We start from the raw sequence: 27,832 nt of genomic DNA, 5'->3' as shown, positions 1-27,832 counted from the left end.
AACTTCAATCGCCTTCAAAGTACTCTCCCTTTGATGCCATGCACCTATCAAGATGCTTTTTCCATTGCTCAGTTTCTGAATTCATCAATTTTGATGCCTTTTAGTGCTTTTGCCATCTTTTGTTTCACCTCTTCCACATTGGCAAAATGTTTCCCTTTGAGGACTTTTTTATCCTGGGAAACAAAAAAAGTCACTCCAGGCAAGATCAGGTGAACAGGGAGGGTGGGGAATGGGGACCATGCTGTTTTTTGGTCAAAAACTTCTGAACACTCATTGTGGTGTGGGCAGGTGTGCTTGTAAATCACCCATCATGAAATGGGGAAACGGGTTGAAAGACTTTCCAAAAAACTCACTGAAGCTGAAGAGAGCCTCTCACAACAATGCTAGTCTACTGCTGCTGATGGGGTCCTAGAACACTTACCTAGCGGGGTAAGCCTGGACTACAAGGAGCCCACCCTCCAAAAGATAATATCAGGGGTTTCTGGGTCACCTTTGTATGTAACTTTCCTCTCTAACAGTGAAAAAACTAGCTACTGCCATTCCTCATCCCTTTAGTTGTTTTGCTACAGGGATGTAGTCTTTATCAAGTTATGAAAAGTTTTCCTATTCCTATTTTTATGCAAATTTTTAAAATCAAAAGTATTTTTTAAACATCTTTTCCCATCTATTGAGATAATTTATTTTAAATAATTATTAATCGATAATAATCGATTTTTCTCCTTTATTTCTTAATGTGGCGAATTATATAAGCAAGATACTTCTTGTTTTTATTTTTCAAGTAGAGCTTTGGATTCACTTAGCTAATATTTTATTTACATACATCTATACCCATATTGAAATAAGACCATCGTTTTCTTACTTTGTATTAGCCTTAGGTGGTTTTGTATTTAAGGTTATATAAGCCTTGTAAAAGATGTTGGGATACTTTCCCTCTGTTCTGTTTTGTGAAGCAAAAACTGTATAAGGTGGGAATTATATGTTTTTTAAAAATATTGTTAGAACTTAACTGAAACATCTTCTGTACCTTGGGCAGGTGTTGTATTCTGAACGTTTGCATCTCCCCAAAATTCATATGCTGAAACCCAGTCCCTAATGTGATATAATGAGACAGTAGGGGCTTCTGGGAGGTGATTAGCTCATGAGAGTGGGGCCCTCATGGATGGAATAAGTTCCTTTATAAACTAGGCCCAAGGGAGCTCTTTTGCCCCCGTTCACCATGTGAGGATACAGCAAGAAGGCACCCTCTGGGAAACAGAAAACGGCCCTCACCAGACACTGAGACTCTTGAGCTTGAATTTCTAGCTTCCAGAACTGTGAAAAATAAATTTCTGATAATAAATGACTCAGTTCATAGTATTTTGTTATATAATCCTGAACAGACAGAAAAGTTGGATTATCATTTTCTTCAATGATTATTGATCTATTCAAATTTTCTGGTATGCTTTGTGTCAAATTTGGAATTATTACCCTTCTTCCAGAAAAGGAGTCATTCCAGGGGCAGTCATTTCCCAGGGAGATTCGTTCTTTGAAAGTTGCAGCAGTTGGGGCATTGGGAGATGGGATCACACAAGTGTTACATGTATCAGTGATGGGGGGGTAGGTGGATGAGTGGACTTGGGGGGATTTAAATCATTAAACAAGCTTCATTTATGTCATGATTCTTACCAAGACTGGCCTCACGCTTATGGCTATTTTATTCCATATTGGACAAGAGGGGAACATCTACTTCAATTTTGCCTCAAAGAAAAAAAGATGAGCTTGGTGCTTCTGATATTTGTCTTGATTTTACCATTATTTTAGTAAGAAACACACATGGATGTAATCTGGATTATACTAATATGATTGTCTATTGTTTAAATAGTTCATTTAATTATCATATGAGCTTGTAACACCTCATATCATCTTGAATCCTTGGTTAGTCTTTATTGCCATGGGATTTATCAGGTATATATTCTCAATTAGACCATCAGTCTCTTACAGATAGGTTTACTGTACGGTTTTGCTTTTATGAGTCTATTACGGCTGGTTGTATGATGCAATGCACATAGCAGACACTGGTGTTTGTTGACTTGAATTGTGGAGAACCAGAAGCTTATTTCTTTTTTCTAATCTATGGATACTGCGTCCTTCACTGGGGTTCATATGACTGTCTTTGAAATAATGCTTCATTTTTATTCTTGCTAAATAAGCAAATAATGAATGTCTTGATCTTAATCAATACCACACTAAAATAATCATCCTAAGAGATTCAAACTTGTATCAGAAGAGAAAGGAATTCCATATCTCTCCTCTCTAGAGTTTCAATGAGTTTTTATCCAAATAAAATAATGCAAACCATTAAATAACTGCATCTTGTGTACAATAATGTATACTTCTCATATTCGGAAAGTCTATGATAAACACACTTTTTTTTTTAATCAGGGTGCAATCACAGCTTGCTGCAGCTTTGACATCTTGGGCTCAGGCAATCCTTCTGTCTTAGCCTCCTGAGTAGCTGGGACTACAGGTATGTGACACCACAACTAGTTAATTTAAAATTTTTTTTTTTTTTTTTAGAGATGGGATCCCGTTATGTTGCCCAGGCTGGATAAACACAATTTAATATGAACTTGATGTGAGTTCTGACTGAATTTTTCCTTTTAGCTCTTTCCAGAACTTTAACTTAACCTGGTAATATTAAAATGGACAAGAAACAAACACACATAACAGGTGTGAATAAGAAATGTGGCCACTGGAGATCAACTGGTTGGCTTCTAGGGTTGGACATGTGCTGTGGCTAACTCAGTCTAGTCCAGGGGCCAGTTCACAAGCTTGTTGACTCAGAAACCTGCATACTGAGGAATTTTGACAACATTCCAAGAACCAACCTGCCTTTCAGGATAGATTGACAGTAAGCAAGCTCAAGACCTGGGTCTATTTATTCATATGTACAGACATTTATTCAAGACGTATTTATTGAGCCTTATGTGCCCTATGATGTGTGTTCCAGGTAGTAGGAATGGAGCACTGGACTTTGTTTTGTGCCATTATCTAGTGTATACTTTTAAAAAGGGATTTGACAAGCAATTGAATACCTAATATCACCAGCAGGTGATAAGGGCAATAAAGGAAAATAGAGGAAGGTAAGAAGACAGAGTGAGGGATGGATAGGAATAACCCACATGAAGTGAGAGTCTGGGCCACTGAGCTCTGGGCAGTTTCAAAGGGAGAGAACAAGTGCAAAGGCCCTGAGGTGGATGCCAGCATAGAATGTCCAAGGTACAGTGGTCCTCAGTCTTTAACACACCACAACGCTCTTGGAGGCAAATAATGCAGATCTTTTACGTGGAAAGCCAACTTACTATCCAGAGGTTGGTTGGTGAGCCTGGTATTTCAACAAAGGCTTCATGACCTGGTATTGGGTTAGGTGACTCCGAAGCATCCCTCTGTACTTCTGAGCCACACTTGCCATCAAACATGTCTCTGGCTAAGACGGGATGGGCACTCCCAACTTCTGTTTCTTTGCTTTTAATTTGGGGACAGGATACACTGGATGAGTTCCAACTCTACCAGTAAAACAGAGGTTAAAACGAATAGGTAGAAACAGACTGGTGCATTTTTATATACAACTTCAATACTTGGATATGTGTTCAAATAAATCACGAACCAGCTCCTCAGAAGAGTAACTGGAGATTAGAAGAGTAATTGACCGCGGGGAGGATCTCCCAGCAGTAAGCCCGTCAGACGTCTACCCCGGAGAAATCCAGCCTCCTGGCCAACCCGTCGGGTCTCGGATTGGCAAAGTACCGAATCTCGTTGTCCGTGAAGCAAGTTCTTCAGGCGACACCGTCAGGGCGCCCTCGGTGCTGCTGCGACGCGCTGGGCCCCGGTGGTCGCGGTCCAGTGGGCTCGGGAGTGAAGGGTCTGCGTGTTCTTCCCGCCAAAGGCCGCAGAGAGCTTCGCCGGGGGCAGGAGGCGCGCCCCGGTGGACACCAGCCTGCCGCAGACGGGCGGGAGTGTAGCGGAGGGTTCGCTTGCCTTAAGCCGCAAGCGAGTCGACGGGGACCGCAGACACACGGCAGAGCCCGTGGCCGTAGCTGGCCGCCGGCCCGCTGCTCCCACAGGCCCCGCCCCTTCCGCCGAGCCCAGCCTCCTCTAGGTCCCGCCCCCTCCGCCGGTCTCCTCTTCCTTGATCCCGCCTCTTCCTCCAGTCCCGCCCCTTCCGGCCCACGTGCGGCCGAGGGCGCGTGGCGGGTCTCTGGTCACCTCTTACCAGGTCCCGGTAGGTGTACCGTTTCCGTCGCGCCACCGCCTTCTCGGCCATGGGGGTCTCCAAGAGGAAGGCCCCGAGCGGCCAGGGTGACGTGGCTTCCTCCGCGGGTGCAGCCAAGCGGGCCCGCAGAGAAGAGCTCACGGGCGTGCTGTTCAAGGCCCAGCTGAGGGAACCTCAAGGCCTCGGGCCAGGTGAGTGCGGGTCGGCGGGCCCAAGGCAGGGAGCATGTGTTTGCAGGGAGGCCTCCAGGCTTTGGTCCGGGTGGAGCCTCCGTGTGCCAGACACAGCCTCCCTTTTCTGCAGCTTTTGGGTCACCCGGGGACAGTGCCCGGTCTCCGGTTTTGCAGAAAACCAGGACCCTGGTGAGAGTCCTTGGCCCGCAGAGCCAGCTCCAGGACTGCGCTGCACTTTTTTGCTGGGTTGTCAGCGACAGTAAGAGGGCCCCGACTTGCTTGGTTGTGACAGTTTCGTACGACTACACGTTTCCCTTGCCGTGGCAGCATCCCTCAACAAGCTCTAAAACCTCTTATTGCAGCTAAATGAAATGTCCTTATTCACACAACAAATATTAATATTGAGTCCGTACTGAGTCGGCTCAGGGCAGTTCAATGAGACCGTTTGCTACATCTTGGGTTGTCAGCACCATTTTTAGTCTCCATACTCTAACACTCACACTGACTTGGTAACTTGTACCAAACTACTAGGAGCCACCACAACTACTTGTCAGTTGACCAGGATTGGACCAGTGACTGAGGTGGAGCAGATTCTGTAATGTAAATTCACTTTTTGTAAGCCTGACCGCCCTTCACAACTACCTGTAATCCTTTGGAAAGTAACACAGTTTGGAAAAAACACAATTGAACCTGTTGCAATGTGGAAACATTGTACTAAAGTATAACCGTGACAATGTTTCTCTCAGATTAAAGAAAGTACTAAATTAGTGGTCAGAACATCCTCAATTTCTGTAACTTTTTTTTTTGAGTTAGAATCTCACTCTGTTGCCCAGGCTGGAGGGCAGTGGCCACTCCCGGCCACTGCAGCCTCGATCTGCTGGGCTCCGGCGATTCTTCCACCTCAGCCTTCCGAGTAGCTGGAACTACAGGCGTGCGCTACCATGCCGGCTAATTTTTTGATTTATTGTAGAGATGAGGTCTCGTCAAGTTGCCCAGGTGGGTCTCGAACCCGCGGGCTCAGGCAATCCAATTTTTCTCCTACAGATTTTGTTTTCAAGCTTTAGATACACCTGCTTGGCAGGCTAGGAAGATGATGCCTACTTTAGCACAGAACTATACCTTTCATTCATTTAAGCACTCAGTGTTTATTAAGGTCTAGTATTTGGTAAGGTAGAGATAAAATGGTGAATAAAAATCTGACACAGGCCCTGCCATCGTGGAGCTTACAAACAGTCAAGTGGGAGAGGCAGGTATCAAGCAATAAAGTCATATGTACACAGATTGTAGCACAAATCCTCCAGAGGACAGTGCCTAACAGGCCTTGCATCTAATCTGGGGGATTAAGGAAGGATCTCTTGAGGAAATGGCTTTTCAAAAGGATTGTAGGATGGCACAAGGACAGGAACCTTTCTGGCAGAAGAAAGAGCACACTTAATTACTGAACAGATGCTGTATCTATATTTCATGGTCCTGCACAGAGAGCACCATGACATTCAGGAGCTACATTCTTTGAACACGTGTCAAAAGGTTGACAGGTGATGAACAAGTGAAGTAGTTGAAAGATGGGGCAGAACTGAAGTCAGTGGGTGAAAGTGTGAATACCTTGAGTGATACTGTGTTGAATTTTTGTTTGAGTCTGGTCTGTCTTGGAATTGCTATCTCCCTTCCTTTGATAGGCTCTCATAACTTCCTATGATAGGACTGTTGGAAGATAAGGGAAGTGAAATGGATGGGTGTTAGGGGATTGTGTCTTCACCCGGGGATGAGGGAAGGTTTCTATTATACTCTGATATATCAGGGAGGATCCTGGGTCAAGAAGGATTCCATTCCAAGCCACTTCCTTTGAAAATGTTTGCCCATGACTTCACTGGCGATAGAGAAAAGGCCATATTGTAAATATGAGTATGCCAAAAATTAAACTCTTGATCTCCCTATCCCCACATTGCTTCTGTGTTCCTCATCAAAGTAAGGGATAATTTTTAATCACCTGGATGTTCCTGCCCCTGGCCTTGGCAGTTCTCCTGAGTATTTCTAGAGTCTGTCCATTCCCTCACTGTCCTTCATCATCATTCTGGTGCAAGTGCCATCAGTCCCTGGTGGGGCCATGACTGGAGCTGCCCAGAGTTGGTCTCTTTTCTGCTATTGCCCCCCTATAGCCTGTGCTACATGCAGCAGTCAGATGGTTTTTTAAAACTTTACATCTGATCACGTCACTCCTCTCATGACATCCTATAGTGGTATTCTGCTGCCCTTAGGATAAATCCCCAAATCATTACCCACCCCATCTAGCCCTGCCTACTCCTCTGACTTCATCTCAGATCCACTCTCTCACTCCCTTCCCCACCCATCCACCCATCTGGCTCCAGCTGTCCTCCAGCCTTGGGATCTGGCACATCATCAGTGGATCTCTGTCTGTCCCTCCCCCCCACACACACACACATGCCCACACTCGCCCGCATGTGTGCCTCAGCTCCTACTTATTCTTACCACATCCTGGTTGGGTCAACATTACTTCTTCAGAGAAAACCTTCAATCTAATCATCAATCTCAAACCTCCACTCTAATCATCTTCCTCAGTTACAGTTCTCCATTTCATCCTTGCCCTTTTCCTCATAGCACTCACCATAGGTCGTTATATGTGTCTATTTAAGTGATTGTGGTAGGCACTTAATAAGTATTCAAGAAATGAATATTGGTCTCTGCCATCAGACTGTTAACACCATGTGGGTAGAAGCCATTTCTGACGTGTTCACCAGCACATCCCAGGCACCCTCTGTCACGCCTGATATACATGGTGGATTCCCAGTAAATGGCAAGTGGAAAGATGAATACACAGAGAGATGGCAAATGTGACAGGCCAGTGGTTCCCACCCTATAACACACTGTACTGCTAGGAGTTATATGGTAGAGTTTGGCAAACAGTTCCTTAAGAAAAGAGTAGATATTAACACTGTTCTTCCTCCGCTGCCAGCTCTTGCATTATGTGTTTTCTTGGGGGACAGGGTAGAGTTTGTGCATGACTCAGGAGTGCTTGTGAGGCTTGAATTCCTGTGACCCACAGACACCTCTTTCAGAACACCCGGGGTCCTTGCCCATAATCGCCACTGGACTACACTGCTAGCAGACTGTACCCAGATTAGTGCCTGCACAGCAGAGGCATTCAGTAACTATTCAAGGAATGACAGAGGCTGCTGTGGAAAGTGTTGCAGCATCCCATGGGATCGGAATACACCAGTGAGGCTGGCAGGGGCTGAATGTGAGCAGACATCTGCTGCTGCTGCTGCTGCTGCTGCTGCTTCTGCTGTTGAAGACAACCTGGGGGGCTTTTAAAATTTTGAGAGTTTATTTGCCCAAAGTGTGGTGCTAGATGCTTTATGTGTAAATTAGCCTTTTTACACTTCATAAAACCCTATTAGGTAGGTCCTGTTCCTGTTCTCATTTTACAGGTAAGGAACCTAAAGCTCAAAATGTTTGGTGACTCATGCAGTACCATGCAGCTAGTGAACGGCCACACTGGGACGTGCTCTCACGTGTCTGGCTCCAGTTTATGTTCTTGCCTGGTACGTTTTTAGTGTAAGGTCCTACTTGTGGACCCCTAGGTGAATGTTCTTAGTAGCACTGTGTGCATGTTAGGACGCTAATCAAGAGACACACAGAGTTGCTGTCAGGGAAGAAAGATGTGTTGGTCTGCTTAACTAGTGGACTTCACCTACAATACCAAGTCCTGTTCTGAGCCTCACATTCAAGGGGACAGAAATTGATCTCGAAACTAATCTCTGGAGAAAGATTGAAGAAAACCTTTGACCTTCAGAGGTGCAGACTTTGATGATATTAGTTAGTGTGAGAAAGAAAGCTTAAACTCATGGCTTGTGGCCCCAAGGCAGAGGAGGAAGGGCCTCTGGGGATGCTGAGGTACTCCTTGAAGCAGGTTGTTGTACTCTGATGTTTTTAAAAATAATGTGTAATGTGTTTCTTAAAAGACACCAGCTTTTACTTCATTGAGAATGACCGTGTTTTAATAGAAATATTTAGTCTCTTCCTCTGCTTTTTTTCTAATAATGCTAAGACTTCCCCTTACTCCAGAAAAGATGAGGGCCCCAATAAGATATGCCACTTTTAGTCTATGCTTTCATGTGACTTCCAACCCATTGTCATGCCCTGCCTCCCTAGTTTTGAGAAGTGTGGCCCGGAGAGTAGAACCAGAGAGAGGCAGTTTTATAGAGCCTGGGTGCCAAAGGTGGCTTCCAGTTGTCAGGATTGGGGCTGTAGTGGGGATTCAGATATTAGCAGGGGGTGCTGGTTAATTAGAGAAGTATAATATAATCCTCAGACTGTTGGGAGGGAAATATGCCTGTGGGGTTCATGACTTTGGGCTTTGAAGAGCACCAGTGTCAGCTGTAGTTCTTGGCGTGCTGACTGTGGGCCAGATGTTGCAGGGACACTCCGTATGTCATCTCACTTGGAGCAGCAGATGTCAGTTCTGTTGTATGTGCAGAGATTGTCCAGCTTGTGAAGGGAGAGCGTGGGCTCTGGAACCAGGATGCCTGTGTGAGTCCTGGCCCTGTCACTTATAAGCCGTGTACCCCTGGACAAGGGCCTCAGTTTTTTCATCTGTAAAGTGGAAAAAATACTAACTAGTACCTGGGGCAGAAGGTTGCAGTGAGAATCAACTGATGTCATATAGGTGAAACTCTTGGAAATGTTTCATTACCATGTTAGGTATCATTTTTATTGTTATATCCTTTCTCTAGATGAGGGGATGAAAGTGAAGAGGGAGGGGTCCCAGAACTAAGATTCAAAATTAAGAGCCCTATCAGCTCTCAGTTTATTTTATCCCTGTGCTGCCTTCATTGTTTCCAGGTGTGTTTGTAATGTCCATGTGGATTAATTACTAGGGCTGCCATAACAAAATACCGTAAGCTGGGAGCTTAAACAACAGAAATTTGTTTTCTCACAGTTCTGGAAGCCACAAGTTCAATATTAAAGTGCCAGCATGGTCACATCCTGGTGAGTGCTCTCCTGGCATGTAGACAAACTGCCTTCCTTCTTGTCTTTATGTGGTCTTTCCTCTGTCCACAAGCGGAGAGTGAGCTCTCTGGTGCCAGTTCTATTAGATTAGGACCTCACCCATAGAACTTCATTTAACCTTAGTGATCCCATAAAGGCCCTGTCTTCAATTACAGTCTTGTTAGGGCTTCAGCATATGAGTTTTGGGGGGAAACAGTTAAGTCAGTAGCATTCATAGTAAATTCTGTGCTGTGGATGTAGGTTGGGGAGGACCACAGAACGTAAGCAGGTTGCAGTAGTGGCTGTGGTTGTTTGTAAGGAGACTGACCTTGTTAACACTTGAACATAACTCTTATTTCAGCCTTGGAAGCGTTTGTCTCTGCTGCCAAGAAGTTACCACGAGAAAACATGTATGATGTTGTGGAAGGATATATCAAGATTTCTGTTGAGTGTGCAGAAATTTTCCAGCTCCTGAGTGGAGAGAAGCGACCTGAAAGTGAAGTATGTTGTTCTTGTCTGGCTTGATGAAGAGAAGAAAGTTAATGCTGCTGTCGTGTTAAGCTTAATGAGGAGAAATGTAATAGATATTTCCAAGGTGTTACCAATTTTCTACAGATGTTGCTTTGTTCTTGTGCTTAAGAATATATTCATTTTTGCCCCCTTGACCTTTGAAAGCATTTTAGTGGAAAATGCTAACTTGTTTACATTTGGTGAATAATATCTGAAGGTAGGATCATAGATTCTTGGTAAACAAGTAAAAATTAGGGGTCACAGAATCAGAACACATTGAGTTGATGGCTGTCTTCTGGTTTCAAAGAGGTTGAAAATTTGGATATTTATGAGCCTGTTGAAATCTCAGGATTATTGCTGTAAGACTGTAGACCCGAATCTCTCCAAAGCAGTGAGGCCCAGTCCTTAAGAGAATTTTCTCCTTTCATTTCGTTTTGTGGAATTGCAAGCAAGCTGTTTTCTGTTTCATTAGACTGTGGAAACAAGACTGAGTCCAGAGCCTGGGTCCTGGCAGGTCAGCCTGCCAGCTGTCTTCCTGCCTTTGTCCCCCTTGACACAGGATCTGGGTGGGCCTCATCCAACACGCTGAAGGCAATAAACCTGCAAGGAATTGTGGCTAAGACAAGAGGAGCATATATGTACAGAACAAAAAGAAGTAAGATGATTTCTAAGCGTTTCAGTTCTGTCTCTGCAGATGATATTAATATTTCAAGTTTTTGAGGCCATATTATTGCGGACAGCAAGTGATCTTTCACATTTTCGTGTTGTGGGAACCAACATTGTGAAAAAACTGATGAACAACCACATGAGGCTCATCTGTGAGTCCCTATACGCCTCGGGTTACAGGTGGGTGGCCTGCCTCACCTTTGCATATGGCTCTCTCGAGTGTGTTTGATCTTTAACTTTACCCAAGGCTGTAGGGACGGTGTCTCTGTCCCATTTCTCTTTGAAGTAGCCCCTGGCTGTCACCGACTTTCCCCCTACCTCTTGTTCCTCTCACTGTGCTCTACTGCTTTCCTCACTACCCCAGAGCACCCCAAATGTGCCTTTCCAGTGATTATTCCTTCCCCCTCAATGGCTCTTCTTTCAGTTAGTCATGGCTGTCTCTCTGCCTTCAGGCCTTTGCAGAAATATCATCTTACGGAGCAGGGGATGGGGGTGGGGGGTTCATTACCTATCCTGTGTCCCGTGACATTCTCGCTGTCCTTTTCTCCCCTTGAGCCTGCTTTATTTTTCTCCAGAGATCAATGACTATTTGTACAACTGTACAATTGATATAGTGTCCGACATCTGTTGACTGTCACCCTCCAGTAGAATGAAAGGTGCATGCCAGCAGCAGCCTTGCCTGTGTTATCAAGTACTGCCTTCCCATACCTGGAACAGTGCCTTGTACATACCAGGCAACTGCAGATGAAAAGGCAGCCAAGAGCTCACTTTCGGAGACGCCTTTATGCAGAAGTCTTCCTGTGTATCCTGAAGAAGGATTGAGATGTGGTCTGTCAGTCACATAATGATTTACTCAGAGACTAATTTCCATCTTTGTATCTTGTGTTTTGTATTCTTGATCCTACTCGGTCTCAGTATATTAGCTCTTTTAAAAAAAATTGTTATGCCTTAAAAAAAAAAGCCTGTCTCCTTCCATCCTTTTTCTGGTGTAGGGATAGCAAATCACACCACCAGGTGTGCAGTAGGCTTCATGGTGAGGTGGCTTGGTGCCTCTGTGCCTCTGCTGTTGTTGACATGTCTGATTTCTTCGTTTTCTCTGTGCAGGTTGGCTCGGGCCTGTCTGAATCTGATGGCTGCTTTGGTGACCCAGGGTCCTGAAGCCGCCAGGGACGTCTGCAGCCATTTTGATTTAAATAAAAAGACCTTGTACACCCTGGTGACCAAGAGAGATACGAAGGTGAGGAAGCCTGTCTTATGCCTTTGTGTGTCTCCCTTCTCTATGGAGGGCCATGGTGGTTTGTTTTTCTTCCTTTCTCTTGCTCTGGCCGCTATACAGATGAAATGGGAGGTGTTTGGGGGTAAGGGTCTGTCTGCGGGGAGGGTAGGCTTTACTCCTGGCTGGTGATGGGGCAGGCTGTGGAAACATCTGAGGAAGCTTCTCTGGGGGCTCGGTGGGTCTTCCTGGCTGTGAGGATGGCTCAGTTTGTGAGAGACTTCTCTACTGGGTCAATGAAATAACACCTCTGTGCCTCATGGCCATGAAGCTTATAGCAGGTCCCAGTCCTCTGGTCCCATTCTGCCCAATTCAGAGGAAACCCTTGTAACTCCAAGGCAGTGAGGAACTTGGGACTTGGAGGGCTCTTTAGTAAGTGACTTGTGCTTCCCAGTCTTGTAATGGTTAGAACTGGATAGTGCCCAAGAGCATGAATGGGCATGTGGATGGTTGGTGTCAGGAGAACTATGAAAGGAAATTCTCTGGTGGCTCTCTAAGGTTAAGGTTCACTTAGTTTTGGAAGGGTTCTTAGAGGAAAAAAGCACAGCTTGAGGAAGGAGTCCTGAGCTTGAGGGGGCATTCTTCCATCATGTAGTTGTCCCGCCTGCCAGGTGAGCTCCCCTACTGGTTCTCAGTGCTCTGAGCAGCCCCAGCCAGAGGCTTACCCCCTTCCTAAGCATAAAGTTGGGCACCCTGTCTTTACCCTGTCTGCTGCAGTGGAGAATCTCATTAGAATAGTTCCCTTCTGTAGCCATCTGCTGCCTTGTCCTCTCAGTATTCCTGGGAATTGTGTGTTTTCCATTGCCAGGAAATGTACTGAAGGGCTAATAGTAATAATACCAAGCAACTGTTCTGCTCTGTGGGGTTTGCCTGGTGTTAAGGGTTTTACTGGGATTATGAATAAGGTATTTTCTGAGGAAAAAAATTCTAGGTCTTAGTGTCTCTTAGATACTATGCTTTGTTAACATGTCAACAAATTCCATTCAGTGAGTAATGGCCTCTGACATTTAAATGTGCTTCTAATAAAAAGAATGTGTGTGCTATTTGCACACTAGGGCAAATATCATGCTCTGGGCTTACCTGGCAGTAATTACCCATCAGATACCCTCCTGCATTCTACCCCTGTTTCTCTTGACCTCAGCCATCCCAGCCATCTAAGTCAAATAGACTTTCAGTATCCAGGCCACCCACCAAGACCAGACAATGTGGGAAAGCCCACCCAGGGTTCTCTTCCTGAATCCCGGCTGCAGGGCTGCACATGAGCTGTATTAGGGTCTCAGGGCAGGGTATTTTACCCTCCAGGATCTGTAAGATAGGAGTTATTGGCAATGGACAATATTTTTACTTTCTTTTGTATAATCGTCTGTATCAAGTATCTTAAATTCTTTTATGTTGTAGGATATAGAGTACAGGCATAAACTTTTTTAAATGTGTGAAGTGTCGGGGATATTCAGAAATAGAGCAGCATGAAGAACTTCCATGTACCTGCCATCCGCCTTCAGACGCTGTACCCCCTCCCCCCACTTTCTCTGTTTTGGGGCAGTCTATTATAGCAAATCCCAGACGTGAATCGTCTTCCACCATGAATATTTCAGTGTGTACTCTAACAGAAAAAGACCTTTTAAGGAACAAAACCACAGTACCATTATCACACCTAACACCATTAATAATTTCTCAATATCATTTATTACTAAGTTTGGCCTGGGTTTTTTCTGACTATTTCAAAATTGTTTTTATACTTTATAGATCAGACCAGGATCCAAGCACTGTCCCCACATTGCATTTGGTTGATATGTTTCTTAAGTTTCTTTGACTCTTTTTTGAATCTTTGAGATTTTCTGCCTCATTTTGCTCCTGCCTTTGTTTTTGCAATTTAGTTGTTGAAGATGCTGATAGCGATTTTTTTTAAATGAATGTATGTTAACATTTTGGAGGAAATTATTAAAGCCTCTAAAAGAGGAAAGATTATGGATATAGTCATCCAGCCAAAAAAAGCATTGTTAAAATCCTGTGCCAAAGAGCAGTTTTACCAAATATGCTTTGGTCTGTTTTAGACAGTGTTTTGTAGAACAAGCCTGAAAAGTTCAGGATGTTTTCTTCCTGGGATAACAACCTTGTGAGGTCACAGGGTAGGAATGAGGAGTAGGCGTGTGGCCTTCTTTCCGTGGGATTTGGATGCCTTTGATGGAGTGGACCAGAGATGGAGGGTGGAAACCCGGAGGCTGAGTGGGAGCCATGGCAGCGGCAAGCCTGGCGTGTGCAGATACCCTGCCCTGGGTAATCTCACCTTGTTTCTCCACAATGGCAGGAATCTGACATTTGGGCTTGTCCTGGGATATATAAGATGGAAGCCAGGAGATGATAACAGAATCCCTTTTCATTTCACTTAGATATTCATTGCTGGAGGGACCCATGAGAGGACGTTAGTCTAACTCTGCTATGTACAAGCAGGATAAGAAGACCTGGAATGGCAGTTAACTGGAACCAGTGTTTCAGGGCCCTGACTCTCAATACTGTTACTTTAGTGAACAGGGAAGGGAAAAAAAAAAAAAGCAGAACTTCCCACCAGCAGGGAAAGGATTAAAGCCTCCTAATTTAATTTTGCCAGGCAAGTTTTAGCTTTTTACCAGCATTCATCTGAAACATAGTTATATGTTGTCCAAGGTAACAAATTAACTACTTGAATTAGGTGACTTGTTTGCTTCTTCCTTTTTTTTCACTCTGTTTTCCAGGCTAAAGTGAAGTGGCAAGATCACTGCTCACCACAGCCTCGACCTTCTGGGTTCAAGTGATCTTACTGCCTCAGCCTCTGAAGTAGCTGGGAGGTACTTGCCACCTCACCTAGCTAAATTTTTTTATGTTTTGTAGAGAGGAGGCCTTGCTGTGTTGCCCAGGCTGGTCTTGAAATCCTAGGCTCAACCAATCCTCCTGCCTCAGCCTCCCAAAGTGCTAGGATTATAGGCGTGAGTCACTATGCCTGGCCTGACTTGTTTACTTCAACAATGAGACATCTTGATGTCTTGGGAGCAGTAGTTACTATAAGCTTCCTGAGGTCAGGGGCAGTATGTTAGTCATCTTTGCACCCTTTCTTGGCCTGAGATGACAACGGCATCTTGAATGCAATGGGTGTTTACTAACCTTGAACTGGTCCATATACTAAGGAAGTACAGCTCGTTCTTAACAGCAATGATCATTGTACCCACACTCCTTGTTGTGATGAGGCACACAGCTAGGCCTCAGAGCAGAGAGGAGAGTTTGAAGTTCTCAGTTTTTCAAATAAACCCACATTGGTCTAATACCCTGCTGAGATGCTGCATGAAATGGATGGAGACAGACTCAGTACATATAACACGTGAAAGGACTTGCTCTAGGTGTTAGAAAGCATGGGCTGGATAACCTTCCTTTTTTCCAGAAGAAACATATGCCAAATAAAACGAGATGGAATTAAATACTTGCAGTGACCTCATTGGTGTCAAGAATTATCCTTGTACCTTGAGAAAGTGAGCAATGAAAGTGCATGAGAGTCCTGAGAAGAAGGAAGACGTTCTGTACAGTCAGACATAAAGCAGTACATTTGTTCAATTTCGTGACATCACAGTTCTAGAACTTAACTCACTTAGCTGTGTGTCCTTGAGCAAATTTTTAACTATTCTGTTTTCTCATCCGTAAAATGGGTGTGGTGTAAACATCTCCGTCTCAGGTTGTTAGGACTAAATGAGATAACAGAAGCGTAGCATTTGGCATAGTGCTTGGACATAGTAGGTGCTCAGTAAACAGCTTTATCATCACCATCATTGCTACCGCTACCACCTCCAGTGCTACGCCCGAGTGAAACAGAACTTTCTAGAAGGCAGAGACTGCTCCTTAATCTTTTTGGGTATTCAGGGAATAATTTGTTGTGACGTTAACATTTCTTGGCAGTGAATTAAGGTATTTTTGGGATAACTGAAGTAGCAGAGTTTTTGGTTTAAACAGTGGAAGATCCCAGCACACATGCTAGTTCTGAACAGCTGCTGAGAGAACTTCATGGCTACATGCCTTGGGTTCCCCATAGTAAAACAAGGGATGAGGAGACACAGCTTTGACTTTACAGTACTGGGAGGCAAAACTGATCATGTGGCCCTAGTGACTTCCTTGGAAGTGTTGACTTCTGTCACAGCCATTGGGCCCTCACCAAGGAGGCCCACTGCCCTGGGTCATGGCTGATGCCCGTGTGACAATGCGAGGCACAACCCTGGGAAGGCTGTAACTTGACAGCATCTGTGCTTTACTTTCTGGTGTGAGCTAATAGCTCTATAATATCTAATAAAACCCAGGCGTCACCATATTGATGTCTCATTAAAAGCAGCACCAATCTTTCTGTTATCGGATTTTTAGAAACCTAGATTTTCTTCAGCTAGCGAGAGAAGATGGATTGTGGAAGGCTGAGAGGCATGCTCTATACGAGTGTGGTCCATACACTAAAGACATTGATGTATTTCAGTCTAGGAAGGGGGCAGAGCTGTTCTGTAGCTGTGCTTTTTTGTATTGAGAATAGGGCTTAAAACAAGGAAAAGTAGAGAAGATTTGGAGGAAAGGGCAAAGAAAAGATCCCTTGCTTTCTGTAAAGAGTGAGCATTGGCTTCAAACTTGCACCCCTTGATGACTGGGGACAAGACCACTGTGTTCCTGTTTCCTTCGGCTCTGTGTGGAAAACGCATGTGACATATGGGTCTCCTTTGTCCTTCAGGGAGTGCACGACGTCCGCCTGGCCTACATTCAGTTTGCCCTTTCCTTTTTAATTGCTGGTGATGACAGCACGATAGTACAAGTGTTGGAACTGAAAGGTGGGTGTGCCCCTTTGTTCCTTTGTGGTTGTTTTGAAAAACCTACTGCAAACCATGTCTTTCATGTTAGGAAAAACTGTAGTCTTTGCAGCTGCTGTGTGCTCTGGAAGGAAGGGTGTATTACAGAGCTCTGGCCGGTGCTGTTTTGATGTCACTGGTCAGAATGAACAGAGGCATTCTGTTATGCCATCTGAAATGCTGAGCACCTTCACAAAGAATAAATGCAAACCTGAGAGAGGCAAACTCAGGCAAACAAAGAGGCATCATGGCTCTAGAATGTCCACAGGCTCACAGCTCTGGCTACCTGGCTGTCCTTAAGAATTATGTCCTAAAAAATAAAGTTCACTTACTTAGGTGCCTCTGCCCTGTGCTACCAGAGCATCAGTAACAGGGCTTCAGAGAATTCCAACTTGACACCTTCTGGAGGCTGTCTTCTAGAGTGAGACTTGGCATAGTTTCATCTATTAAGGCTGCTTGCGTTTGATCAAAGGTTCCATAAGACACTAAAGGGCAGCACCTAGCTCAGCACATGGCACCTCCTCGTAAGATTCCTTGGAGTCATACTCTGTCTGGAGGTCCCATGTCCTGGCCAGAGATCTGGGAGTTGGAAGAGTAGCAGTGTGCTGTGCCTGGGATGGTTGAGTCTCCCATCCTCCCTAAAGTGGAGACCTGAGCTCCCTCTAGAACATGACTTTTGGGCCACTTGGAGAGTGCAGTGGTCGCCTTCTGGTGTTGTGGGCCTGGTCTATGCTGCCATGGTAGAACAACATGGGAGCAGACGTGTGGTTGATGTGCAAGATGAGGCAGCCGTCAGATGTGGTTTTTTTCAGCTTGTTACCAGGAACTAGGTTTGGGATATGCTGCTGCTGTCAGAGCTAGTAGTTTCTTTAAGATTCCCTGAGTCATCTTAACCATCTGGCCTTTTATTTAAGGACAGTGGGTACCAACCATTTACACTGTTAAGGGGGTGGGGATAGACTTCAGTTCATTGTTTCTCCTGGGAAGCTTGGCCTTATGCAACAAAACTTTAAGATGCTTATGCATGGGTTTGGATTTTTGACAGGCTCATCTCTGTGGGCCTCTCATAGTGCCCCATGCCAGAGCCAAGTATTACCCCGAACCATTGCCTGGCCTCTGTGTCCATAGGCTGCTAGCACTGAAGTGGGTTGCACAATGGAAAAAGGAAAAAAAGAAAAACTTTTAAGTACTTGACCCAAGAATGCCATATCTAGTCATTTATCCCAAGGAAATAATTAAGAATGTGAGTAAGAGGTTTTACTAGGGAATATTTTTTATATTGGCTGAAAATTGGACTCCTAGCCATCCATCAGTAAGGGATTAGCTGAGCATCCTAAGGACTAGTCATAAGATGGAATGCAGCTGTTAAAAATGATGCAGAGAAATGCTTAATGACATCTGAGTTTTGAGTAATAAAAGGTCGGGTATAAACTCAGTTATAAAATAAAGAATGGCCTCATTTTCCTAAAAGCTAAACAGAGTAGTATGGATATGTCAGAAGGTAACCTCTGGGCAGGGGGTTATGACTGACTGTCTTTTGGTTTGTCTGGTATCTCCTGATTTTTCTCCTTTTAAGAATAATGCTTTTGTAGAAATTGTGCATGCCCTTGAAGCACTTGCGGAGAAAGAAAAATTGTAACTGGTTTGGTGCTTCCGCCGCTGTCACCAGTGCATTAGTAATGATACAGCATCAAACTCTGGCCTTGATGCTGTATCATTCCTGGGGACCGAAAAGTAGGCAGCAAAAGCAGCAAGTAAACAAAATCCCCCAAAATTCTACTACCTCACCCCAAAATGATGACTAGTATTTTAAACATGTCTCTGGTCAAGTCTAAGCAAAAGTTAAATTTTATTAGTCTTTTATGATTCCATACATTCTCCTTCAGCAAGTATTAAGTTAAAATTTGACGTAATATGAGATAAGTAAAGTAAAACAGTACTAAACAGCTTCCGATCTTCTTAGAATGTTCTGTCATTGGTTCACCTTTAGGTACTCATGATTTCCTATGCCACAGTAGGGAGTGGTTAGTTCTACTGTGAACTTGTATAGTTAAAAAAGACAAAACTTAAAACTTAAAAAAGGTAAATGGCATTGTTTGGCGTGCTATTTAAACAGTAAGGTACTCTCATCTGATCTCGTTTTCAAAATGCTTCTGAATTTAATGGTTTGAAACTTTTACTTTCAGAATTTATTCCTTGCATTTTTAGCTCAGGCATAAAGGAAGATAGGATTTCTACCATCAATATTTTGTTATCTACACTGAAAACAAAGGTATGTGCTTGCTAATCACTGTATCTGTCATCCGCTTTCTCCTTGTGAATGAAGAAATACTCTATCGTTTTACAGGATTCTAGAACGACAACATCTTATTTAGATTGCTATATAGGTTGAGTAGAAAACTATTTCTTAAGCAGAAACACATCCTTAGCGGTGAACAAATCCTGGGACTAGAAGGACTAGCTGACTCAGCTGCTTTATTACAGTAGTAGACGAGCTGTTGGTCACCATTTCACAGTAACCCTGTGTCATAACCATAAACTGTAAATTACAAATACTACTTCATTTACACTTCTAACAAAATATCATTTTGTGTCATGTTCCATATTCTGCCTTTTGCAAGCATCTTATAGATGTTTAAAAACTTGCTAGAAGGATTACTATCTTTAATACAGAAGCACCTTCAGTTGGAAAACTGATGCTTCCAATATGAAAAGTTGTCAAAAATCCACATAAAAATGGCTCATAGGCATGAAAAGGCTTTACTTTCATAGTGTTTTAAACAGTGATTCTCAACTTGGGGCAGTTTTGCCTTCTAGGGGACATTTGGCAATGTCTGGAGACATTTTTGGTTGCAGAAGTGGGGAGTGCAACTGGCATCTAGTTGGTAGACATCAGGGATGCTGCGAAACATCTTGTGATGCATGGGATAGCCCCACATTAATTACCTGACCCCAGCAGGGCTCGGTGGCTCAGCCTGTAATCCCGCGCCTTTGGGAGGCTGAGGTGAGTGGATTGCCTGAGCCCGTGGGTTCGAGACCCACCTGGGCAGCGAGACCTCATCTCTACAGCAAATCAAAAAATCAGCCGGGCATGGTAGCACGTGCCTGTAATTCCGGCTACTTGAAAGGCTGAGGCGGAAGGATCACCAGAGCCCAGCAGTCCGAGGCTGCGGTGACTGGGAGCGGCCACTGCACTCCAGTCTGGGCGACAGGGTGAGACTCCAACTCAAAAAAAAAAAATACAATTACCTGACCCCAAATGTCAGTAGAGCTGAAGTTGAGAAACCCAAATTTAAAGTAATGCCAATAATGACGTACAGAGTTTTTGCTTGCCTACCAAAATAACATTGACTTTTAAAAACAGTGGTGGTGTTCAATGCTATCAAATATGCTTTGAATCAGGTACTTTCCTGGAGGAAGAGTTACATCCCCTATGGAAGATTACATAGTTCTGGCAATGTGTGTCAGAGGTCTTAAATGTGTTCGTGGACCCTGGCATATGGTTGTTCTGAACTGGAAGGGTTGTATCAGAGCCACCTGGGGAATATATTTGAAATATATGTACCTTGGCCACATCCCCAGAGATTCTGGGAGAAGCTTTGGGTGGAACTGAGGACATGTGCCACAATTCCATTTGCAGGAATCGGTACCAAGTTCATAGTCAATAGATGCAATGAAGACTTTGTACAAGAGTGCTAATCATGGTTTTATGGAGAATAGTTACAGTTTGGAAACGACCTAATTGTAAACACCAGGGGAATGGTGAATGGTCCACTTACAGGATAAAATAGCATTTAGCCCTCCAAAATGATGTTCTAAAGGAATTTTTAATGTGGGAAACGCTCATGCTACATAAGTAATCATATATAAATATAATCTCAGGCAAAAAGATAACTAATACATATACATGTATATGGTATGGGTGTGAGTGAGGCCTGTATATTCCCAGGATGGTTGGGAATATTGGTGAATTTTCTCTTTATGTATTATTCTTTTTGACCAAATTTTCTGCCATTAGCACGCATTATTTTTATAATGATGAGAAAACAATAAACATCATTTTAAAAATAATTCCTTGAACTTCATATGTTTTATTATTGTTTTCAGGTAGTTCACAATAAAAATATTACAAAGACCCAGAAGGTGCATTTCTTTACGGGGCAGTTACTGAACCACATAGCATCCCTCTACAGCTGGAATGGGATTACTGATGTGAACCCGGAAAACAGCCAGGTGTGGTCCCTTGTGGGTTTCAGCTGACCTCATTGTTGGTACATGCTTCTCATTGTTGGGAGACGGAAGATTCTTAACACTATATGAGGCTTAAAGTCCCCTCATTTGATCTGTTTCTTGGTTGTGGTTATATGACTATATTAATTATCTGCTAATTGCTGTTATGATTTTTGAAATTTTGTTTTTTTATGATAAGTCTGTTTTTTCCTGATCTCTGAGGTATAATAGTAATTCTTCTTTCTTAATGTAAAAACTGTGATTCCCTTTAGCTGAGTGACAGCTTCATTCTCCCTGCAGTGCATGTGTGCTAGATCTTCCTCCTCTCACTTTACCTCTGCTTTTCCTTTCCATTCTTGCATATCCAGCTTTTGGAGTTTCAAGGCTTCTTTTACTTCAGGATTCTAAGTGTCTAGGATCCTCGTCTCCTAACATGAGTAATTTATTTTGTAATAATTAACTCAAGTGCTAAATCAAAATAGTTGTTTTCGGCCAGATTGCTTTCTGCCAGATTACTCATGCCTGTAATCCCAGCACTTTGGGAGTCTGAGGTGGGAGGATTGCTTGAGCTCAGGAGCTTAAGACCAGCCTGGAAAACATGGCAAGACCTCATCTCTACAAAAATTAAAAATAAAAAAATTAGTTGGGTGTGGTATATGCACCTGTAGTCCCAGCTACTTGGGAGGCCAAGGTGGAAGAATTGCCCGAGCCCAGGAGATCAAGGCTGCGGTGAACCGTGATTGTGCCACTGCACTCCAGCCTGGGCAACAGAGTGAGACCCCAACTCAAAACAAAAAGTATTTGCTCTCATGTTGACCCACTGCCAATGTACATTTTAATTTTCAGGGTGTTTCTGAATGTGGCCTTGGCCAGAGTAGTGAAGGCTCAAACTTCCTGTAAACTTTGTAATAACTTACCTCTCAGGAGCCTACTATTTTACTTCCTTTTATCTTGGAGACTTGCCCGCGTTCTCTTGTTTTAAGCATGTTTTTGTAGCTCTATTACCAGGAAGCCTCAGGGGCTTCATAAAGACACTCCCAAATGTGGAATTTTATTCACAAGAGCAAGAGAAATTAAGTTATTTTTAAGTCTTTAAGAATGCAGGTTTAAGCTTGCCCTCTTATATGTATTATTTTATCTTGGTCAGTGTATATTTTTTTTGTTTGTTTATTTTTTGGAATAATGCCAAGGGTTTAATTTAAAACGTTTCAAGTTTTTATTAGCCAGGTGATATTGTCCTGTTTTATTCTGTAGCTAGTACTAAGGTTTATGAGTTTGGGATTTTCATTGAATTTTTTAAAACCCTCATAGGTTTCTACAAAAGAAGCAGGAAAAGCAATGGTGAGGGAACTCGTTCATAATTTCCTGATGGATCTTTGCTGTTCACTTAAGCATGGGATTAATTTTTATGATGCATCTTTTGGTACCTTCGGCAGGTAAAGTATAACATTCACATAAACCCTGGGTTGTGTGTTCTTTATAAGTCATCATATGCATGACTTCTAGTGGAAATCAGTTAAATAATGAAATTGTAGGTTAGAACTAGAATTATGGACATTTTAAAACTCATTTTAAGGATGAGCAGTTGGAGACCCAGAGAACTTCTGTTGATTGCATGCCCTTGGGGGCAGATGTGTCAGGGTCACCATGTTTAGACACATAGATTATGGGGTATTTTACCCAGGGAGGCACAGCATGTATTTACCTAAAGACAATGGTATCAATTGGATTAAAAAAAAATTAGTTATTTCAGCCATCCCAGAGAGGGTTGACCCTGACTTGGACCTTGCAGCAGTCCTGAGGTGGATATCATTGGTATCCCGGTTTTGCAGAGGTGGAAGATGGTCACTGAGGTCAAGACACTTACCTGCTAAGTGGCGCAGCTTGCTTTTGAATCCAGGAAATCAGTTACAAAACAGATAGTCATAACTGAACAGTCCTCCCTCTCCTCAACCACAGGCTGCTGATTTCAAAATTGTGTTTTTACATTTTGTTTTATATTTCACAATTATGATAACATTTTATCAGTAAGGAAACATGAAATCCAAACCTGCTGGACTTCATTATGTTCTTTGCAGCTTTCACTTTGTAGCATGTACATGTCCACATAGATATTTTATAATAACCCAAATGAGCTACTGTTCATCAATCTGCTTTTTTCCCACTTGATGATAAAAACGTTGGACATATTTCCCAGTCATTGGAAATGACTGACTTTTTACCCCTAGACTGCATAGCATTTCATTATAAAGATTTAGGCAGTTTGATTTACTTCTGATTTTAGCCAGTCAGGAAATGACTGACTCTTTCAGAATAGAATAACACAGTGGGAATTTTCCTGCTTATGTACGAATTTGGGCTTGTTTTGATTCTGAAGTTACATGATTTAACTTACCACATCATTTCTTTTTTTTTTTTCATTTCTTTTTTTTTTTACCCTCTCTCATCGGTAAGAATGAGCTCATTTTCCTGATGAAATGTAACAGCAGTCTTTTATAGTCTAATACAATGTACCACCATGTTTAAAATACATGCTTTTGTCCCCCTTTTTAAGGTACTTTTTTTTCTTCATAACGAGACCCATGGAATAGATGATCATTTAATGAGCATATTGAATCAACTTGTGGGTGTGGATCTGTTTGGAATTAGCTGTGGTTTACGTGAATTGTGAAGCCGTGGACAAAAGACAAATGTTTGTGCTTTGGGGAGAGGAAGTTTTGTTTGTGGACAGTAATGGAAAGCTTTGAGAAAATTGAAACGCATGGTTCCCCGGTAGTCATGTGGCTTGTTCCCTAATTTCCTGTAGGTCCCTAGGTGAATGTCACCACTTTAGGGAGCCCCTCCCTGGCAGCCCATTCCAGAATAGCCCCTCCACTGTAGTTGTCCTTTTGCTGGCTTACACTTTTGTTTGTTTGCTTATTTATTTACTTGCTGATTTATTTTTTTTGCTTGTTCATTATCTGATTGGTGAGAAGTAGTGAGAACAGAGGTTGATTTGTTTTGGATCTGTAGTCCCTAGGACAGTGCCTGGCACATAGTAGATGTTCACTGAAAGCCAGATATTAGAACAGAGAACAAGGGTTGGCAAACTTTCTGTAAAGAGCCAGAGAGTATTTTAGGTTTTATGGGCTATACAGTCTCTGTTGTGACTACTCCATTGTGCCATTGTAGCACTGAAAGAGCCATAGATATAAACAAATGGGTGTCACTGTGTTCTAATAAAACTATTTACAAAGATAGGTGTTGGACACTAGTTTGCTAACCCCTGGTATGGTGGTTAAAAGAGAAGGTTCTGGGACAGCCCCTTTGGGTCCCCTCCCACTGTGGGAGCTTTTCTGTCCTCTTAATAAATCCTGCTTAAAAAAAGTGAAGTTTCTGGAGTCAGATAGATGGGCTTCAATCCTAACTTAGCTCTGAGACCTTGAGCAGGTTATGTATTCTCCCAGACTCCATTACTTCATTTGTGAAATGGGAATAACATTAGCACCTGCCTCAGAGAGGTAGACTGGGCTAACTGTCTACAGCAGTGTCTGGCATGTATTACATAACTATGTAAATATCAGCACTATTTATTTTATTGCACTGCCACTGATTAATGTATGTGTAGTATCGTTTAGCCCTCTGTACATTTAATGTTCTGTTCATTTGTTCATAGTTTTCATATTAAGAAAGGGTATTTTCATGTCCCTTTAAAAAAAGTTTTCTGATTAAAATTATACTCTTTCTAATTCAGTTTTTTAAGACCTTTACTATATGTAAAACTGTCACATAGCGTTGTAATTTACTCAATTTATGAGGGAATACAAGACTCTGAGGACCTTAGAAACCATCAACACGGCTTGTACATGAGGTGCATTCTGAGGTTTTTCTGGATGTTTTAACTTCGGTTCTGTGTAAGGGGCATGTATACATAGTGACTCCCAAACACAGAGGGAGCCAAGAAACCAAAGAAGGGGCAGATGATTCCAGCCTATTGGTATAGACTGGCTTTATGGGGGAACTCACAGACAGAAGTGTGGTCTTGGGCGACTGGGATGATGAACCATAGGGAAGGGGTACACATGCTTCAGGGAAATGGGTGTGGATTTGATCTAAGGGCAGGATTGATGATAGATATGAGTTTATCGAGGTTGATTGATCTAAGGGCAGGATTTATGGTAAGTGTGCTCTTACGCAAGGAATGATAGCTAAACTAGAAATCTCAGAGTCATTCCCAGAATCGGGATTAATCCCGATTCCTAAAAGGCTTGGAGGTGGGTAGTGCCTAGCGTCTACAGCTTTGGCTTGTGTTGCATCCTGGATTATTGCTCCTGGAGCCAGGCTTATCTGCTTCTTACTCTTGTCATCTCACACTTCTGAGGACTATTTGTCCACTTGGGGACAAGTTTTGTATAGTCTCCTGTGGTAAGTTTGTTTACATCCTAGTTTCTTTCAGCTGCTAAGTAAAGGTGTAGGGATTTGAAATGAGCTAGAAACAGAAGACAGAAGATCTTATGCTATCTTTTTGAGTTTTAGAAATAATTTAGTGGCAGGGCAATCTGGACCATGTGGCAGTTCATGAGCACTTCATATTAAAAAAAAAACTTCATCCTTTGAAGAGAAAAATCCTTTTTGTACTCACACACACCTGTGTTGACATATGCTTTTCAGAGTGGAACTTGGGCGTGAATTCCTCCCTGCTGAATTTGCCTTTTCTATACAACATCCTTGACTTATAGGCCCCCTGGAGTTTTCTTCCTCTTCTTTAGAAGTCAAATTGAATTCAAGGAGGGAAGAAGGAAAGACGAGACAGAACAGGCAAAGTAGAGACTTTTTCAGCCACTCCGTAGAGGACTGAAAGAAAAGCCCTCTGGGGGTGAGCTGGAACCTTACCAGCCATGAAAGTATGCCCTTATTCCATGGGGGACATTCACCCACTGCAGTGGTACAGCTGTGTTCACCAAGGGCTATTCCCAGAGCTGCCATTATCATCCTGAGCTCTTGGTGTGCTCTGTCTGAATCTTCCCTGCTGACTTCTCCCCTTCTCTTTCTCTAACAGAGGTGGAAACCTGACACTCTTACATTTCTTGCTGGGTTTGAAAACTGCAGCAGATGATGAGCTGGTGGCCGACCTTGTGGTGAACATCCTCAAAGTGTGCCCTGACTTACTGAACAAATATTTCAAGGAAGTAATGTTTTCCTTTCTCCCACGAGTGAAGTCCACTTGGTTAAATAATATCAAACTACTAAACAAGGTAAAACACACACACACACAATATTTAAAAGTTGCTAGCTGTGTAGGGGGTGGAGCATAAGTTTATCATATGATCTGATAAACTATACAATATGAAGACCTTTCAGAGATAAAAAGGGATATATTTTTTAAATTTAATCATTTTTATTTTTTGAGTTGAGATCTCACTCTGTCACCCAGGCTGGAGTACAGTGGCATAATCATAGCTCACTGCAGCCTCAACCTCCTGGGCTCAGGCAATCCTTCTGCCTTAGCCTCCCAAGTAGCTGGAACTACAGACATGCACCACCACACCTGGCTAACCTCTCTATTTTTTGTAGACATAAGGTCTTGCTATGTTACCCAGGCTAGTCTTGAACTCCTGGGCTCAAGCAATCCTCCTACCTCAGTCTTCCAAAGTGCTGGGATTATAGGTGTGAGCCACTGTACCTGGCTAATTTTTCTACTTTTTGTAGAAACAATGTCTTGCTATGTTACCCAGGCTTGTCTTAAACTCCTGGGCTTAAACAGTCCTCCCACCTCAGCCTTCCAAAGTGCTGGGATTATAGGTATGAACCACCATACCCATCCAAAAGGGATATTTTAGATCATGTAAATTTGTTGCCCTTGTTTTTCAGAGAACTGAATTTAAAATTAGTGCAAAGTCTGAAATGTAGGGTAGTTTTTATTTTTATTTTATTTTTATTTATTTATTTTTTTTGAGTTGGAGTCTCACTCTGTTGCCCAGACTGGAGTGCAGTGGCATGTACCCGGCCACTGCAACCTCGACCTGCTGGGCTCTAGCGATCCTTCCACCTCAGCCTTCCAAGTAGCCAGAACTACAGGTGCGTGCTACCATGCCCAGCTAATTTTTGATTTATTGTAGAGATGAGGTCTCACCAAGTTGCCTGGGTGGGTCTCAAGCCTGTGGCTCAGGCAATCTACTCACCTCGCCTCCCAAAGTGCTGGGATTACAGGCTGAGCCACCGAACCCAGCCCTGTAGGGTAGTTTTTAAAGATTGCTGTTTCAATAACAGCACAATTTGAAATAAACTGTGAAATGTTGGTCTGCTTGTTTAACTGGATGTGCATTAACTTTCTTTTGACCATAATGTCAGCACCCCCCCATCTACCAGTGGAGGTACTTACTATCATCCTTTGGCGGCGATGCCTGCTTGGCTAAGCTTTCTCTCTTTTTGATTTATGGCCCAGCTAATGGTAGAATACCTGGGATTGTTTTCTTGTGCCTTGACCTGTGCCTGACATTATCTGTAAAACCAGTGTTTCTTCTACTTAAGTGCCTGTATGTGCAGTCCCCTCATGGATCTTGGAACAAGGAAGATGCATTTTGCCTTTCATTTGGTGCCCACAGCCCTGTGACTAGGATCCTTGCAGAGAGCTGCTTCTGGTGCTGCTCTCCTAGTTACAGGGTAGCCAGGCGAGCCATGTGGTCTTCATGGGCCCATGTTTGAGGCCTTGCTTGGCTGCTTACTAGTTGTATGGCCTTAGGGAAATTACCTAACCTCACTAAGATCCAATTCTGTCATCCATAAAGATGTTTTTTGTTTGTTTGTTTGTTTTTTGAGTTGGAGTCTCACTCTGTCGACCAGACTGGAGTGCAGTGGCCGCTCCCGGCCACCGCAACCTCGCCTGCTGGGCTCCGGC

At 43.2% G+C, this 27,832-nt stretch overlaps 1 protein-coding gene across 1 annotated transcript in view; it reads left to right on the top strand.

Annotated features, from left to right (window-relative positions):
• Nucleotides 1-4,199: 4,199 nt before the first annotated feature.
• The window catches only part of URB1 (URB1 ribosome biogenesis 1 homolog (S. cerevisiae)), an 81,885-nt gene continuing 58,252 nt past the window's right edge, over nucleotides 4,200-27,832 (top strand). The window contains exons 1-9 of the mRNA XM_008068455.2: nucleotides 4,200-4,443; nucleotides 9,794-9,933; nucleotides 10,637-10,788; nucleotides 11,713-11,845; nucleotides 16,611-16,707; nucleotides 18,912-18,997; nucleotides 20,833-20,958; nucleotides 22,267-22,391; nucleotides 25,994-26,189. Of these exons, the coding sequence (XP_008066646.1) occupies nucleotides 4,302-4,443; nucleotides 9,794-9,933; nucleotides 10,637-10,788; nucleotides 11,713-11,845; nucleotides 16,611-16,707; nucleotides 18,912-18,997; nucleotides 20,833-20,958; nucleotides 22,267-22,391; nucleotides 25,994-26,189 (1,197 nt within the window). The 5' untranslated portion in view covers nucleotides 4,200-4,301. The remainder of the gene's footprint in view (nucleotides 4,444-9,793; nucleotides 9,934-10,636; nucleotides 10,789-11,712; nucleotides 11,846-16,610; nucleotides 16,708-18,911; nucleotides 18,998-20,832; nucleotides 20,959-22,266; nucleotides 22,392-25,993; nucleotides 26,190-27,832) is intronic.

This window comes from Carlito syrichta, unplaced genomic scaffold, assembly GCF_000164805.1.
Source record: "Carlito syrichta isolate Samal-C Ts95f unplaced genomic scaffold, Tarsius_syrichta-2.0.1 Scaffold310961, whole genome shotgun sequence".
In the NCBI taxonomy this organism is placed as follows: Eukaryota; Metazoa; Chordata; class Mammalia; order Primates; family Tarsiidae; genus Carlito; species Carlito syrichta.
The sequence above is the reverse complement of the archived record's forward strand: the minus strand, read 5'-3'. Positions and strand labels throughout refer to the sequence as shown.